General features: G+C 49.5%; 1 protein-coding gene across 1 annotated transcript; it reads left to right on the plus strand.

Annotated features, from left to right (window-relative positions):
- Positions 1-7476, plus strand: LOC101519587 (phosphoglycerate mutase 1). Its single transcript, XM_004580004.3, has 4 exons — positions 1-311; positions 3960-4234; positions 5386-5566; positions 6375-7476. The coding sequence occupies exons 1-4, from the start codon at positions 173-175 to the stop codon at positions 6542-6544; spliced, it is 765 nt and encodes a 254-aa protein (XP_004580061.1). The 5' UTR covers positions 1-172; the 3' UTR covers positions 6545-7476.
- Positions 7477-15591: the final 8115 nt, after the last annotated feature.

The following is a 15591-nucleotide window of genomic DNA, read 5'->3' on the forward strand; positions in this document are numbered from 1 at the left end:
GCACCGCGGCTGGGCGGAGGGGCGTCACCTGCGAGTGGAAAGATTTAGACCAGAAAAGTGCGCGGGAGCCGGGCGTCGACGTAGAATCGCGCAGGCGCGGCCGGGGGGCGGGCTACTACTTAGGAATCTCGGCGAACCCCTGTCTGCATTGCATCTTCTTCCAGTCGCCGCCATGGCCGCCTACAAGTTGGTCCTGATCCGGCACGGCGAGAGCGCCTGGAACCTGGAGAACCGCTTCAGCGGCTGGTATGACGCCGACCTGAGCCCCGCGGGTCACGAGGAGGCGAAGCGCGGCGGGCAGGCCCTGCGAGGTACGGGGTTGCCGGGCTGGGGGCGGCCGGCTGCTCGAGGCCCGGGTCGAAAGGGGCGACCCCCGGAGCAGCGTAGCTCTTGCAATTCCGCGTGCAGCTGGGGAAAGAGGCATAGGATGCGGAGTCTGCAGGCTCAAGGTCATCCCACCGCGTCCCCTTGCGTTCTCCCGACGTCGTCTGGCTAAGTCCTCTCCTACTAGCTCCGGCGTTTACTAACTGGAGGGGCTGCGGTGCTCTGGATTGCGCCACCGGTGGCGGCAAGGCCATTTTAGGGTTCTCCCAGCTCATGGTTGGGGCCCCCGGAGCTGGGTGTTAGCCAAGCCTGCGAGGCGGCTGCAGACCCACATTCTGGGTTCTGGCATGCGCTGGAGGTGTCTAGCAGGCCTCAACACTGCCAGAAACCCACGTGCTTGTGTAGGGTCTTCCTGATCATCCACATCCGCCAAATAGTCATCTAGGCGCACCCACTGTTTTGAAAGAATGAATGAATGATTTGACTGGATCCCTTCCACAGCCCCACCAAATACACAGATTTGCTCCTCCTTCCCTCTCTGCCCTCTTGGCTGAAGTGAGGATGGGAAAGATGGTGTGTCCAAGGTCGTTTCTCCTAGTACAGTGTCTGCCCCAGCTCTGGGTGCAGGGACAGGTAGGTGTGAGGAGCTGGTGGACTGCTGGCCACGGACGGGGCAAAGGTAGCCATGGAGGAGAGATAAGGCCTGCTCAGGTCTGACCCTGCCCTCTGGGGTTTGGAATGCAAATGTGGAAACACTGCCTGCTGCCAGCTACTCAGAGACCCCTTGGGACTCTGTTCCTGCCGGGGCCCAGCAGAAGCTCATGGGGGCTGATGGGGGCTGATGGAGGCTGTGCAGCCTCGGGTGGCCTCAAGTGCTCTTCCTTTGCCATACAGCCAGCTTGCTCCAAGCAGAATTTTGCGACGATGAGGCCTGGGATCCTGCTGAGGGAGGAATGGGTGCTGGGGAAAGGCCTTGGGACCTCTTGCCCCAGAAGAGGCCCCAGGAAGGGAAGGAGGCCATTTTGTTCAAGTGTTCACGTGAGCATCTGCGGACAGGGCACATGGCCTCTGTTCCCCAAGACCGATCAAGTGGCTAAACTTGTAGTCTGGAAAAGTAACAGGCTCCATTCCAGGTTTACAGGCAGAAAGATTGGTGGCATTACAATCTTTTAGAAAGATTCATTTTGTATTGAAAAGGCGCATTTACAGAGATAGGATAAAGATGTTCTATCTGCTGGTCAGTCCCCAAGATTTGAAGCCAGGAGCTTCTTTGGAGTCTCCCACACGGGTGTAGGGTCCCAAGGCAATCACTGACTGTTTTCCCAGGCCACAAGCAGGGAGTATGGGAAGTGGAACAGCCATAACACCATCTGTTGCCCAAATGGGATTCTAGTGCTTGCAGGCTGAGAATTAGCCATATGAACCATTGTGCTGGTCCCAACATTACGTTTTAAAAATAAGATTTTCGTGTAATATCCGCTAATTTTATAGACACCACATACCATGTTAGAGAATGAACGACAGGGAAAAATCCCAATAACGACTTTGAATAGATACATATAAAAGATCCAAAATAGACGCATTAGGTTCATCAGCGATGAATAACCACCTTCCTCCTGAGACTTACTGCTGGGGTAAGGATGGCATCAACACGTTCATCCTCCAGGCTGTCCCTTTGTATCAGGGAGGAAGCCTTTATCCTGCCGTGCTTCAGTGTTCTCTGTTGAGTGCCCAAGTAAACCTCTGTTCTCGCGGGACCAGTCCCATGTGAAGGCGGGAACCCTCACTGTGGGGAGAGAGAACAGACTGGCTCCTCAGCATGCGAGCACTCTCTTCCCTCCCAGTGACTCAGCCTTTTGCTGGGAGCCACTGCTTGTCCCCTGGCTAGGAAGGTGCCCACCTGCCCAGGCCCCCAAGAATAGGCTCAGCATGAGCCAGCTCTTGTGTGGGTGAGGCTGGTATTCCCCAGGGGGGAATCCTCCCTTGCTGCATGGTGCCCTTGGTGCTGGCTTTGCTCTCAGCACTGGACACTGTTTTACGGTTGCTAACCTCAAGATGAAGCAATGTCTGGCGACGCTTGTGGTGAATTTTGCAGTGGGCCTGGTAGTCTTCTGGCTCACTACCAGAGGAAAAAGGGTCATCTCTCCATTACAGCCTTTGTGCAGCACAAACTGGCCCATCCTGGGCTAGTGGTCTGCAGTGACCACCACCCTGGGAGGAGAAATTCACAGTTAAAAAGAACTGGGTTGGGCCCGGTGCAATGGCTCAGTAACTAAATCCTCACCTTGAAAGCACCAAGACCCTGTAATGGGTGCCAGTTTGTCTTGCTGCTCTGATTCCCACCCAGTTTCCTGTTTGTGGCCTGGAAAGCAGTAGAGAATGGCCCAATTCCTTGGGACCTGCACCTACGGGAGACGTGGATGAGTTTCCTGGCTCTTGGCTTGGGATCTGCTCAATTCCGGCCATGTGGCCATCGGGGGATTAAGCCAGTAGATGGAAGATCTTTGTCTCCTCTGTAGAATCTAACTTTCCAGTACAAATAAATAAATCTTTGAGAAAAAAAAAAACAAAAGAATTAGGGCACAGCATTGTGTTTTTCCTACTGGGGGCTTCTCTAGCACTCAAGTGGGTTTATATTCTTCAGTGGATGAAGCTTGCTGGCGCTATGACTAAAGAGGGCCCCTTAACAGCTCGTGATGGGATTTCACCCTTCATAGGGAAAGCATTTTGTGCAACAAACTGGTATCATCTGCATTCCTATAGTGTCCTGATAGAACATTCCACTTTTCCTAGCAGGTATCTATCAGGAGGGTCGATGCTAGCTGAAATACAACATCAAGATGCCTAGGAGTGGAAAATGGGAGTGGCTAGAGATGCTGGGTGCAAGAGTGTGTAAAGCTGCCTTCTGCATCCTGTCTCCACTTACGATCCAACTCCCTGCTAAAGTGTCTGGGAAGTCAGCAGAGGATGGCCCGTGCCTGGGCTCCTGCAATGACATGGGAGTTTGGATGTAGTTTCAGGCTCCTGGCTTTTGTCTGCCTTTCCTGGCTGTGGAGCCATCTGGATAGTAAGTCAATGCTAGATGAGCAGTTCTCTTCCCTGTCTCCCTCTTCTTTAGTATTCAAATCAACTAATATTTCATGAATCTTTTAAACATGTTGGGTTGTAGAATGACTTTATTTAATCCCTTTCCTACATTTAGTAAATTGGGTTTTAAGGATTCATTCCTGATAGTGGCCTCTGTAAGGTCAACTACTGTGATTTAGAAAGGGATCCCAGATGTTTAGCATTCCTCTTCTTTATAAAAAAGAATTGATACACAAGTAATCTTTTCTTAAGAGATTTATTTATGTGAAAGAGTTATGTAGAGCTCTTCCACCGTTCATTCCAAAAATGGATACAATGGCCAGAACTGGTCCAGGTTGAAGCCAGGAATCAGGAATTTCATCCAGGACTCTTGCTTGTGGAGTCTGGGATGAATAAATAAAAATATTTTTAAAAAATGCACAAAATACCCGGCTAGATAGCTTTGATTTGGATTACCTATATAGGAGCTCTATGTGCAAGAAAATTCTAGCACATACAGAATAAACCTGATGAGCTTATTCCTTTGTACTTCTGATTTTCATTTCCAGATGCTGGCTATGAATTTGACATCTGCTTCACCTCGGTGCAGAAAAGAGCCATTCGGACCCTCTGGACCGTGCTAGATGCCATTGACCAGATGTGGCTGCCCGTTGTGAGGACTTGGCGCCTCAATGAGCGGCACTATGGCGGTCTGACTGGCCTCAACAAAGCAGAAACTGCTGCCAAGCATGGTGAGGCCCAGGTTAAGATCTGGAGGCGTTCCTATGATGTCCCCCCACCACCCATGGAGCCTGACCACCCCTTCTACAGCAACATCAGCAAGGTATGGACTGTGGAGCTTTGCCATGGCACTAGCCTCTGGACCTCTTCATCAAACTTCTGAAAGGGAAATTTACAGAAAGCTCTTCCATCCACTGACTTACTTCCCACATGGCTGTAACAGCCAGAGCTGAGTTGATCTGAAGCCAGGAGCTTCTTCCAGGTCTCCCAGTTAGGTGCCAGGATCCCAAAAACTTGGTTCATCCCTTGTTGCATTTTTAGGGCATAATCGGAGAGCTGAGTCTGAAGTGGAGCCCATATGGGATACTGGTGCCACAGGGTGGAGGATTAACTTGTTGAATGAACCACTGCACGCACCTGCCCCATGTATACTTATTTTCAAAAGATTTGGTTACTTACTTGAAAGGCAGAATTACAGAGAGGGAAAAACAGATCATCTGTTGGTTCACTCCCCAAATGGCTGGAGTTGGGCGGATCTGAAGCCAGGACACAGGAGCTTCTTCCAAGTCTCCCATGTGAGTGTGGGGTGCTAGATCAGAAGTATCATTATATTTTGTAAAATATATCCGAAGCCTTCCTGAGCCAAATGCAAGTTAAGGTAAGTTGGGAGGCACCTTGTTGCTTTTTTTTTTTTTTTTAAACTTATTTTATTATTGGAAAAGCAGATGTACAGAGAGGAGGAGAGACAGAGGAAGATCTTCCGTCCGATGATTCACTCCCCAAGTGAGCGCAACGGCCGGTGCTGTGCCGATCCAAAGCCAAGCCAGGAACTTCCTCCAGGTCTCCCACACAGGTGCAGAGTCCCAAGGCTTTGGGCCATCCTCGACTGCTTTCCCAGGCCACAAGCAGGGAGCTGGATGGGAAGTGGAGCTGCTGGGATTAGAATCAGTGCCCATATGGGATCCCAGCACGTTCAAGTTAGGACATTAACCATGCTATCGCGCTGGGCCCCTTGTTGCATTTTTTACCCCCTTTTCTACATTTTTTTATTTTGAATTGTGAATTTTCCCTCTAGTGTTTAACGGGAAGAGGTGGCAGGATAACAATGATCTGCTTTCTCTAGTTTTCAGCTGCATTCCAGACCTTCATCCATCCTAAGGGAGCTGAGAACTGTGCAGAACTGATATATTGTGAGTCATTTAACAGAAGCACCTGAGAGTGGTTAGTGAACCTGGGTTGTTTTTTGTGGTTTAGGATCGCAGATATGCAGACCTCACTGAAGATCAGCTGCCTTCCTGTGAGAGCCTGAAGGACACCATCGCCAGAGCCCTGCCCTTTTGGAACGAAGAGATCGTGCCCCAGATCAAGGAGGGCAAACGGGTTCTGATCGCAGCCCACGGCAACAGCCTTCGGGGCATTGTCAAGCATTTGGAGGGTATGTCCACACGGCTGCTCCGGAAAGACCCAGACAGATTGGGAGGCAGTGGTAGCCTTGCCTTAGAGATGCTCCAGGACCTTCCAGAACTGACCTGGAATGGGTACCTGTCCCCAGGGGATTCTACATCTGGTGAATAAAAGTTGAGATACCCATTGCACTCCAGAGGAGGACTGTCAACTGAAGGTGCAGCTGAGCCTTTTTAGTTCCCTCTTGACTGAGGCCACACTAACAGGTATCTTCAGTGCCCTGGGGTGCCCAGTTTGGGCAGTGTGTCAGTTACCCAGGATGTTGGGATGGAGGACAGGCCTCCGCTGTGTGCCAGCGTTCTCTCGTAGGGGATCTGTCCTGAGCACCAGTTTGTTCTTTCTTGGTGGCCTGTTACTTTCTCTCCCAAGTTGTAGAAGTGGGGAACCTTCACCTTGTGGCTATGTAAGGCCCTTGACATCATTTAGTTTGCTTTATCAAGGCAACCACACATAGGATTCAAAAAAATTCAGCAAGTCTGCAGTAGGCTAATTTAATTTCTAAGTGAATAATTCTGTATGCTTGCAAATGACATAAATATTCAAAGGAGCCCTGGCAGAACAGATTCCCTTTCCCTTGGTTTAGTGGCTGAGAAAAAAGAATTGGGGACCATTTCCTGAGTGGTGGATCTATTAATATAGCTTAGAATTCGTCACAAAGCCCATAAGGAATTATTGTTCTAATTCCTACCAAAGTTTTTTGTCACCTTTGGGGTAAAAGCAACCCAGAGGGGATGTGGACTTGCACTTTTCCCTGGTTGATCGCTGTGGGTTGTTTTCAGGTCTCTCTGAAGAGGCTATCATGGAGCTGAACCTGCCCACCGGGATCCCCATTGTCTATGAACTGGACAAGAACCTGAAGCCCATCAAGCCCATGCAGTTCCTGGGGGATGAAGAGACCGTGCGTAAAGCTATGGAGGCTGTGGCTGCCCAGGGCAAGGCCAAGAAGTGAAGGCAAGCAGGCAGACCACTCTCCCTGGGACCTCCCTGCCTGCCTGCCCCCTTCCATTCCTCTGCACCCGTCCCCTACACATGTCACACTGACCACATCTGTAGGCACCTTAGGTTGTAGCTGCAGGTGGGGACTGGTGGCCCCTGCTTTCCTCTTAGTCATTCTGTCTCCTGCACCACTCCCTTCACAGTATCTAGTCAGGACAGCAACCATGGGGGCTCCTGTGCAAGCAGAGGGAGGGGCCCCCTGTCCCTGCAGTTGAGAGATCTAAAGGCCCCTATGTGAGTGCACTACTTCCTAAGGGCCTGTTGGAGTAGGAAAAGGGTGGAGCCACGCTAAGGGCTGGCCAATGAGGAGAGCAGGAGGGGCTGCTGTGTTCCCAGGAGCTGGCCCCATGCCCTTCCACAGGCAGGTGGCTGCCTCACCTCAGGAGCATGGGGGCTTTAACCATTCCAGTGGAAGGTGAAGGAACCCACCTGGTGATCACAAAACAAACCCCACCACTTCCTCCCTGACCTAAGAGGAGCTGGCTCCAGAAGGTTGGGGTCAAGCCAGAAACAATGTGATGCATTTACTTTTAACAATAAAAAAGTGGGTGTATATGCACACAAATAAACCTGGTACTAAACAAAAGCCCCTTGGGGGTTCCCAGTGGTGTTTCAAATAGTCCCCCATGTGGTCACCAGAAAACAAGCCATTCCTTGCATCAATATGGGATGAGCCTGGCCTCTGAGGGGTAGGAGTGCCTCCTGCGTGTCTTAGGATTCCTCCCTGCCTTGTTTGTGGCAGTGTCCAAGTGTGTCTTGCTGTCTGGTTCTGAATCATGTTTTCTAGCTGCTTGGCCCTGCCTCGTGGGCCCAGTATTCATTTTGAGCATAACTGTACTAAATCTTTTCAAGAACCGAGTAATAAAGGAGTGATGTGCAATATTTTCCTGTGTGATACTTGCTAAGTAAACCTTAGTACTCCCCTTATGTCACAGGTTGTCAAAACCTTTCCTGGCCTAGACCCCAGGTCTCTAGGTTTCCTGCTTGAGCCTGGGGAGCCAAACAGGTGACCAGGCCCATCCAGCTGCTGCCCTGCAGTGCATCTCATAGGTCCTGCAGATCCAAAACTCCATTCTGCTTCCTGCAGAGTGAGGAAAGGCTTTTTTTTAAAATAGAAACGCTTCTTAATACCCTGTCCACCAATTCCAACCTTTTCTGTAACTTAGAAACCTAATTCACTCTTCTGTTTTAAGACATTTTTATCACAAAATGAGATTACAGATTGGAGGAGAGACAGAGGAAGATCTTCATCTGACTATTCTCTACCCAAGTGACCACAATGGCCAGTGCTGTGCTGATCCAAAGTCGGGAGATTCCTCCAAGTCTCCTACGCAGGTGCAGGGTCCCAAAGCTTTGGGCAGTTCCCCACTGCTTTCCCAGTCCACAAGCAGGGAGCTGGATCAGAAGTGGAGCTGTGCCGGGAATAGAACTGGTGCCCATATGGGATGCTGATGTATTTAAGGTGAGGACTTCAGCCACCGGCCACGCCCTGGACCCCATATGTTCCAAAAGTTTTAACCTAGCAAATCAACTAACCAGCACCCTCAGAAGTCCTACATCTCACTTTGGTTCCCTGCAGGAGAGGGGAGAGGGAAGGAAGGGCATTGCTCCAATTTGCCTTCTCATTCCCTAAGGCTTTAGGGGAGATTGATTCCTCGGAGATAGGAAAGCTCCTCAGGTGTTTCTCTTCAAGCAGGGTGAGGAACAGCCTCTACCTACTAAGCTCTGTTGCAGCCATCAGGTCTTATGTATACCACCACCAACCTGGGAATGTAACAGGCCCAAAGCCATGTGCTCAGTATTGCAGCTTAGATGAAGGGCATTCATTTAAAGCTCTTATCCTAACATGGAAAGACTCACTAAAATGTTTTCAAGTTTTTGTGTGTGTGTTTTAATTGGATAGGCATATTTACAGAGGATTCAAATAGTTGCAGCTGAGCTGATCCCAAGCCTGGAACTTTATCAGGGTCTCCTGTGTGGTGCAGCCATCTTCTGCTGCTTTCCCAGGCCAAAAGCAGGGAGCTACATGGGAAATTTAGTAGTTGGGCCTGGAACTAGCACCCATATGGGATGCTGCCAAATGTGAGGATTAGCCTGTTCAGCCACTGTGCTGCCCCATTTTTTTTTTTACGAAGATTTATTTAGTTTATTATAAAGTCAGATATACAGAGAGGAGAGACAGAGGAAGATCCTCCATCCGATGATTCACTCCCCAAGTGAGCGCAACAGCTGGTGCTGTGTGGATACGAAGCCAGGAACCAGAAACCTCTTCCAGGTCTCCCACACGGGTGCAGGAACCCAAAACACTGGGCCATCCTCAACTGCCCTCCCAGGCCACAAGCAGGGAGTTGGATGGGAAGAGGAGCGCCGGGATTAGAACCGGCACCCATATGGGATCCCAGCAGGTTCAAGGTGAGGACTTTAGCCGCTAGGCCACGCTGCCGGGCCCTGCCCCATTTATTTTTTACTTCCCATTTTTTTGAGAACTTTTTTTGGGGAAGGAGGAGGGCTGGTTTACTTTCTAAATGCCTGCTATAGCCAGGGTTGGATTTGGTGAAAGCTAGCAGCAAGGAAAATAAATGGTGTCCCATATGGATGGTAGTGACCTTAATACTTCAGTCATCTCTTGCCTTTTAGGTTGTGCATTATTAGGAAACTTGCATCAGTCAGGATTTGAACCTTAGGCACTCTGGTGTGGGATGGGGGCATCCCAAGGGTTACCTTAAGCAGAAGATCAAATGTCCATCCAAGCTGTTTTTCATTTGATCTACACAGTAGCTCCCAGATCTCACGTACGTCGAACAGCCTGCCGGATGTTATTCAACTACCATGTTCTGAAGCTTAGATTAGACGTGTGATGATTGGGAGGGGGCCTGCCTGCCCCCACAAGCAGACAGCAGAGGCAAACAGGTGACAGACAGATGTTTGTGAAAGACCCCTCCCTGCTTTTTGTGATGCCTGCCATGTTTGCAGGAAGCCTCTGAGGTCCCTAAAGGACTCCACTTGGGAAAGGGCTCAGGATTTGCTTTCTGCTGCTATCTAAACATGTACTGGTAAGAGATGGGGTAGGAGTGTCCCAGATTAAAATAATTGTTGACTGCTGACTCTTGCCAGCTACTTCACCTGTTGCCACATGGACTAAGTGCAAGGTTGTGTTTCAAACTGACGCTTGCAAGTTCAGCTCCTATTGCCAGGTGCCATTTTCCAGGGCTCAGTGACTGTCAGCTAGAACTATTCAACTTTGCTGGCTAGTCTGAAGGATTGAGCTTCTATCAAGGTTACAACCAGTCCACAGCTAGGGACTGAGGGACAGTTGGAGGAGTTCCACCCATTCACAGGACTCCAAAGTGGCTTCAGAAGAAACTGTCCTGCCCGTAGTCCATGGCGCACACACGTGCTACAAAGTGCTTCCTGTAGCACAGCAAAGCAGCCACATGAAAAGGAAATCTGCTTCAGCTCAGTGTTTGTGAGATGATGGAGCTGATGTCATGAATCATGAAGTGGAAACCTGCGGCTAGAACAGGGCCAGTAGAGAAGGGCTGCTGCTTGTTTATCCAGTCCTGGAGGAGGCAAGGAACTCCACACTGATCTCTGGAAACAGACTGTGCAGTGATGCCTGGATGCTCTAGCACAGCTGTGGAGATGGCTAACCACAATGGCTCAACAGTGGGTAGCAAGTACTCACGGAGCCAACTTAGGAGGATGAGCCAACTCACTCACTGCACCGGCCCATGATTCCTGTTTGTTTTCAAGATTTATTTTTTTTGGAAAGGCATCTTTACAGAGAGGAGAGATCTGTTTGCTAGTTTACTTCTTGAGTGGTCACAAATGCTGAAACTGATACAAAGCCAGGAGCCATCAGCTTCTCGGGTTGTCCCACATGGGTGCAAGGCTTTGGGCCATTATCAATTGCTCTCCTAGGCCATAAGCAGGTGGCTGGATGAGTAGTGGGAAGAGCCATGACATGAACCATTGTCCATATGTGGGATCCTGACGCTTGGAGGGGGAGGAGTAGTAGCTTGTTGAGTTATTGTGTTGGGCCCTGCCACATCCATTTTAAGCCCCCAGGTGCTAACTCATCGTTCGATTTTCAGGTTCAACATGTGATTGTAGTCTCCATCTGCGTGGCTATAAGTGGAACAGCTCTTACTGTTGCTCTTTGCCCAGCTCTCCCTGATGCTCAGCAGTCTTTTAGTTGATGTTCTATCTCTCCTTCTCAAATTTGGTTTGAACAAAAAAAATTTTTTTAAAAACATTTATTTTTTATGGAAAAGTCACACTCAGAAGGAGACACAGAGAAAAATCTGTCCACTGGTTCATTCCCCAAGTGTCCACAATGGGTAAAGCTGAGCTGATCCAAAGCCAGGAGCCTCCTCTAGGTTTCCCACAAAGGTGCAGGATCCCAAGGCCTTGTGCCATCCTCTGCTGCTTTCCCAGGCCACAAGCAGGACAAGAAGTGGAGCAGTTGGGCCATGAATTAGTGCCCATATGGGATCCTGGCATTTGCAGAGTGAGGATTTGGCTACTGAGCCATCGAGCCCAGTCTTGAGCAATTTATGTTTTTACTCCCTCCCTCCCCTTTGTTTTTTTTTTTTTTAAAGATTTTATTTATTTATTACAAAGTCAGATATACAGAGAGGAGGAGAGACAGAGGAAGATCTTCCATCCGATGATTCACTCCCCAAGTGAGCCGCAACGGCCGGTGCTGCGCCAATCCGAAGCCGGGAACCAGTAACCTCTTCCAGGTCTCCCAAGCGGGTGCAGGGACCCAAAGCTTTGGGCCTTCCTTGACTGTCCTCCCAAGCCACAAGCAGGGAGCTGGATGGGAAGTGGAGCTGCCGGGATTAGAACCGGCGCCCATATGGGATCCCAGTGCGTTCAGGGCGAGGACTTTAGCCACTAGGCCACGCCGCCAGGCCCCTCCCCTTTATTTGAAAAGTGGTGGGGGAGAGAAAAAGGCGAGAGATCAAGAAAGCAAGTCAGAAACACAGCAAGACCCAATCTGTTGATTCACTCTCCAAATGCCTGCTACAGCCAGGACTGGGCTGGGCTGAGTCCAGGAACTCGATCCACAGGTCTCCCTTGTGGGTGTAGGAGCCCAGGTATGTGAGTGATCATCAGTCTGCTACCTCTCAGGGTGCACATTAGCAGCAAGCTGGAGTCAAGAGCTGGAGCTGGGCACCAAAGGTATGTGGTAGGACATGGACATCCTTACTGCTCGGCTAAAACCTCGCCTCCTGCTTCTGCCTAATCCTTCAGCCTTGCCCGCTTGGTCCACAGTAACTTCCCGAGACGGGAGTCTTTCCTAAGGATGTGCTCATTGCTCAGTGTCACTCCACTGTCATTAGACATAGCTTTGCTCTTTACTGAGGTCGAATAATGACACCACAACCCACACTGCTCTATCCTACGATGGATGGCCCCCTAAATGAAGAGTATAGGACTCATGGGCTTGTCAGTGATCTGACTGCCACGGCCTGCTCCTCAAAGAGGAGTTGGGATTAGGATTCTCTTCATAAGAGCATAAAACGGGAAAAATGAAAGTTTGTGGTCCTTTTGATACAGGGAGCTGACTGCAAAGGACCAAGTGCTGGGCCTGGCGGCGTGGCCTAGCAGCTAAAGTCCTCGCCCTGAACGCACTGGGATCCCATATGGGTGCCGGTTCTAATCCTGGCAGCTCCACTTCCCATCCAGCTCCCTGCTTGTGGCCTGGGAAAGCAGTCAAGGACGGACCAATGCCTTGGAACCCTGCACCCATGTGGGAGACCCAGAAGAGGTTACTGGTTCCCGGCTTCGGATTGGCGCAGCACCGGCCGTGGCGGCTCACTTGGGGAGTGAATCATCGGACGGAAGATCTTCCTCTCTGTCTCTCCTCCTCTCTGTATATCTGACTTTGTAATAAATAAATAAATCTTTTAAAAAAAAATACCAAGTGCCCTAGTGCCCTGTTTCTGGCCATATGCAAACTTAAGCAAAAAGATGACACAAAGTTCCAAAGCCCAAGAGGAAGGTCTGTTCCTGTTCCCAGTCCTGAAACTAAGCTGTAGCTGTTTTTAATGCTGGGCTGACATCTCTCCACACTCTTTTTTTTTAGATTTATTTTATTTTTATTGAAAAGGCAAATCTACAGAGAGGAGAAACAGAAAGATCTTCCACCCACTGGCTCACTCCCTAGGTGGCTGTAACGGCCAAAGCTGAGCCAATCAAAAGCCAGGAACCAGCAGCCTCTTTTGGGACTCCCAAAGCTTTGGGCTATCCTCTACTGCCTTCCCAGGCCACAAGCTGGGAGCTGGATGGGAAGCGAAGCAGCCGGGTTAGAATCAGCACCCATACAGGATCCTAGTGCACATAAGGTTAGGTTTTTAGCCAATTGAGCCATAGTCCCAGCCCCAGAAACCCTGCCTTATGCCAGAAACAACAGAAGGCCAGCATTACTAACCATCATTACTTGTGACCAGTAAGTTACCATGAGATGGGATCTCTTTACCACAAAAGCAAGTCATGTCCCTGGGGGGGCCTAAAAACCCAAAGGCTTCTGGGTGCACCCCACAGGACTAATACTCAGGGACCAGGACACCTGCCTCTCTCTTTTTTTTAAGCTTTATAGGAAATTTCAAAGTGTATAACCTAGGGTTATACTCTCCCACTCAAAGGCATGGGTAGAACAACCTCTTCCTTGTTCCCTAGAACGAGTTTCTGATGAGCAATCTGTCTTCATACTAACGTTATTTGGGCACAGCTGGTCTGTCATTTATGAAAACACCCAACCAGATTTTCATTGAGCATTCCCACAAGACTGGTAGGGAGTGTGCCAGGACCAGTGAGTCATGGATAAACGACACAGAATCATGCCCTAAAAGGAGCTGGGGCTGGGGAGAGAGGCACATGACTCCTAATACAGAACCAGGTGGTGACGGGCAGGAAGTCTAAGGTGTCTGGTGCACGTCAGGGAAGTCTAGTACCCAGCTGTTTCAAATGCTGTTCTTACACAAAATCAGGGTGGTCCTTGTGGCATCATCAATTACGTTGCTATCTGCCCAGTCCTGACTGGTCTATCTACACTCCAGCTCCCTGCTAATGTGTCTGGGAAAGCAGTGGAAGAAGGCTTAAGTGCTAGGGCTCCTGCCAGCCAGGTGGGGCATCTGATGAAGCTCCTGGCTTTTTGCTTTGACCTGGCCCAGCCCTGCCTCTCAAGGCCATCTGGGAAGTGAACCAGAAGATCTGTCTCTCCCCACAACCCCTCATAACTTTGCCTTTCAAATAAATCAATAAATCTATTTTAAAAGGATCCCACGAGCACATAAGATGCCCAAATGAAATTCCAGCTGGAAACTCTCCTGGGCTGGGAACTACTTGAGTTGGGCGCAATTTACTCATGGCAAATATCTAGCTTGCCCCACCTGTGGTTATCTTTAGCACTAATAAGGAAAATACACACAGAAACTAACAGCCTGATCCATTACGACATTACTGCTTGGGCGATGTACACCACTTGGGTGTACCAGAAGGTCCCCCTAATAATTTTCCATTATCTTGTTCTGCCTCACTTTTCTTTTGAAAAGTCACTCTCTAAAACGCTAACAGTTGTTTATTTACTAGTTCTTTGTCTTTCTCCACTAGAATGTAGGTTTCTGTCATTTTCATTGCTTGACCTCTCAGCTCCTGGAGCAGTGGTAGCCTTAGTTGCTCACTATGTATTTACTGAATGAACAATGTACAACGAGCATTCAAGATCAGTGAGCCTATGTGAATATGAAGGACTTCTCATGGCATGGCCCTGGTTCAAATAAACATCTGGCATAAAGGAGGCACCACGATTCAGTTGAGAGAAGCTTGCCAGCCTAGGAACAGGACTTCAGTGTGAACATGGCTTTCATACTTGATGAATATGTGGCTCGGGTAAGTAAATTACTTTTCTAGGCCTGATTTACTACTCCCTTGTGAAAACGGGGAGCAGGTGACCACTTTCCAGGGTTGTTGTGAAGTGCAGACAATATCAATACAACAGCCGTATTGATGTTCGGCTGGTAACATTCTTTTGGAAGGCACCAGGGAGAACTGAACTGAAACTTGGAGGGAATACTATAGTTTTGACTAGCATTCTGTTTCTAGGAATTGCCTTGCAAAAGAATAACAGGAGCCTGGTGCAGTGGCCTAGTGGCTAAAGTCCTCGCCTTGAACATGCTGGGATCCCATATGGGCACTGGTTCTAACCTCGGCGGGCCCATCCAGCTCCCTGCTTGTGGTCTAGGAAAGCAGTCAAGGATGTTCCAAAGCCTTGGAACTCTGCATCCAGAAGATCCTGGTTCCTGTCTTTGGATTGGCTCAGCTATGGCTGTTGCGGCCACTTGAGGAGTAGATGGAGGATCTTCCTCTCTCTCCTCCCTGTATTCTGACTTTCCAATAAAAATAAAAAAATAAATCTATTTTAAAAAGGCAATTTGATAATAATATATAATATTAGCACACATACTGGGCACTTTTGTACATTTTTTTCATCATAATCATAGCTTTCAGATGAGGAAAAAGATAAAAACGAGTTGCTCAAGTATCAGTGACAGCATTCTGGTTTTTATGGAAAAACTGGGCCAGGTGTACAAGGGATCACGATTTTAAAATTTATCTGAAAGGCAGAGTTACACAGAGAGGAGAGACAGATCTCTTACCCGCTGGGTGACTCTTCAAACAACAGCGGGGACTGGGCCCGGCGGCGTGGCCTAGTGGCTGAGGTCCTCGCCTTGAACGCCCCGGGATCCCATATGGGCGCCGGTTCTAGTCCCGGCAGCTCCACTTCCCATCCAGCTCCCTGCTTGTGGCCTGGGAAAGCGGTTGAGGACGGCCCAATGCATTGGGACCCTGCACCTGCTTGGGAGACCCGGAGGAGGTTCCTGGTTCCCGGCTTTGGATCGGCGCGCACCGGCCCGTGGCGGCTCACTTGGGGAGTGAATCATCGGACGGAAGATCTTCCTCTCTGTCTCTCCTCCTCTCTGTATATCTGAC

The sequence above is a fragment of the Ochotona princeps genome, chromosome 13 (assembly GCF_030435755.1).
Source record: "Ochotona princeps isolate mOchPri1 chromosome 13, mOchPri1.hap1, whole genome shotgun sequence".
NCBI classification, from domain to species: Eukaryota; Metazoa; Chordata; class Mammalia; order Lagomorpha; family Ochotonidae; genus Ochotona; species Ochotona princeps.

Bases quoted from the DNA above. Each gene is read 5' to 3' on its own strand.
- LOC101519587 (XM_004580004.3), top strand. From the start codon at position 173: ATGGCCGCCTACAAGTTGGTCCTGATCCGGCACGGCGAGAGCGCCTGG. The intron at 312-3,959 runs GTACGGGGTTGC...TTTCATTTCCAG, and splicing joins CGGCGGGCAGGCCCTGCGAG to ATGCTGGCTATGAATTTGAC. The intron at 4,235-5,385 runs GTATGGACTGTG...TTTGTGGTTTAG, and splicing joins TCTACAGCAACATCAGCAAG to GATCGCAGATATGCAGACCT.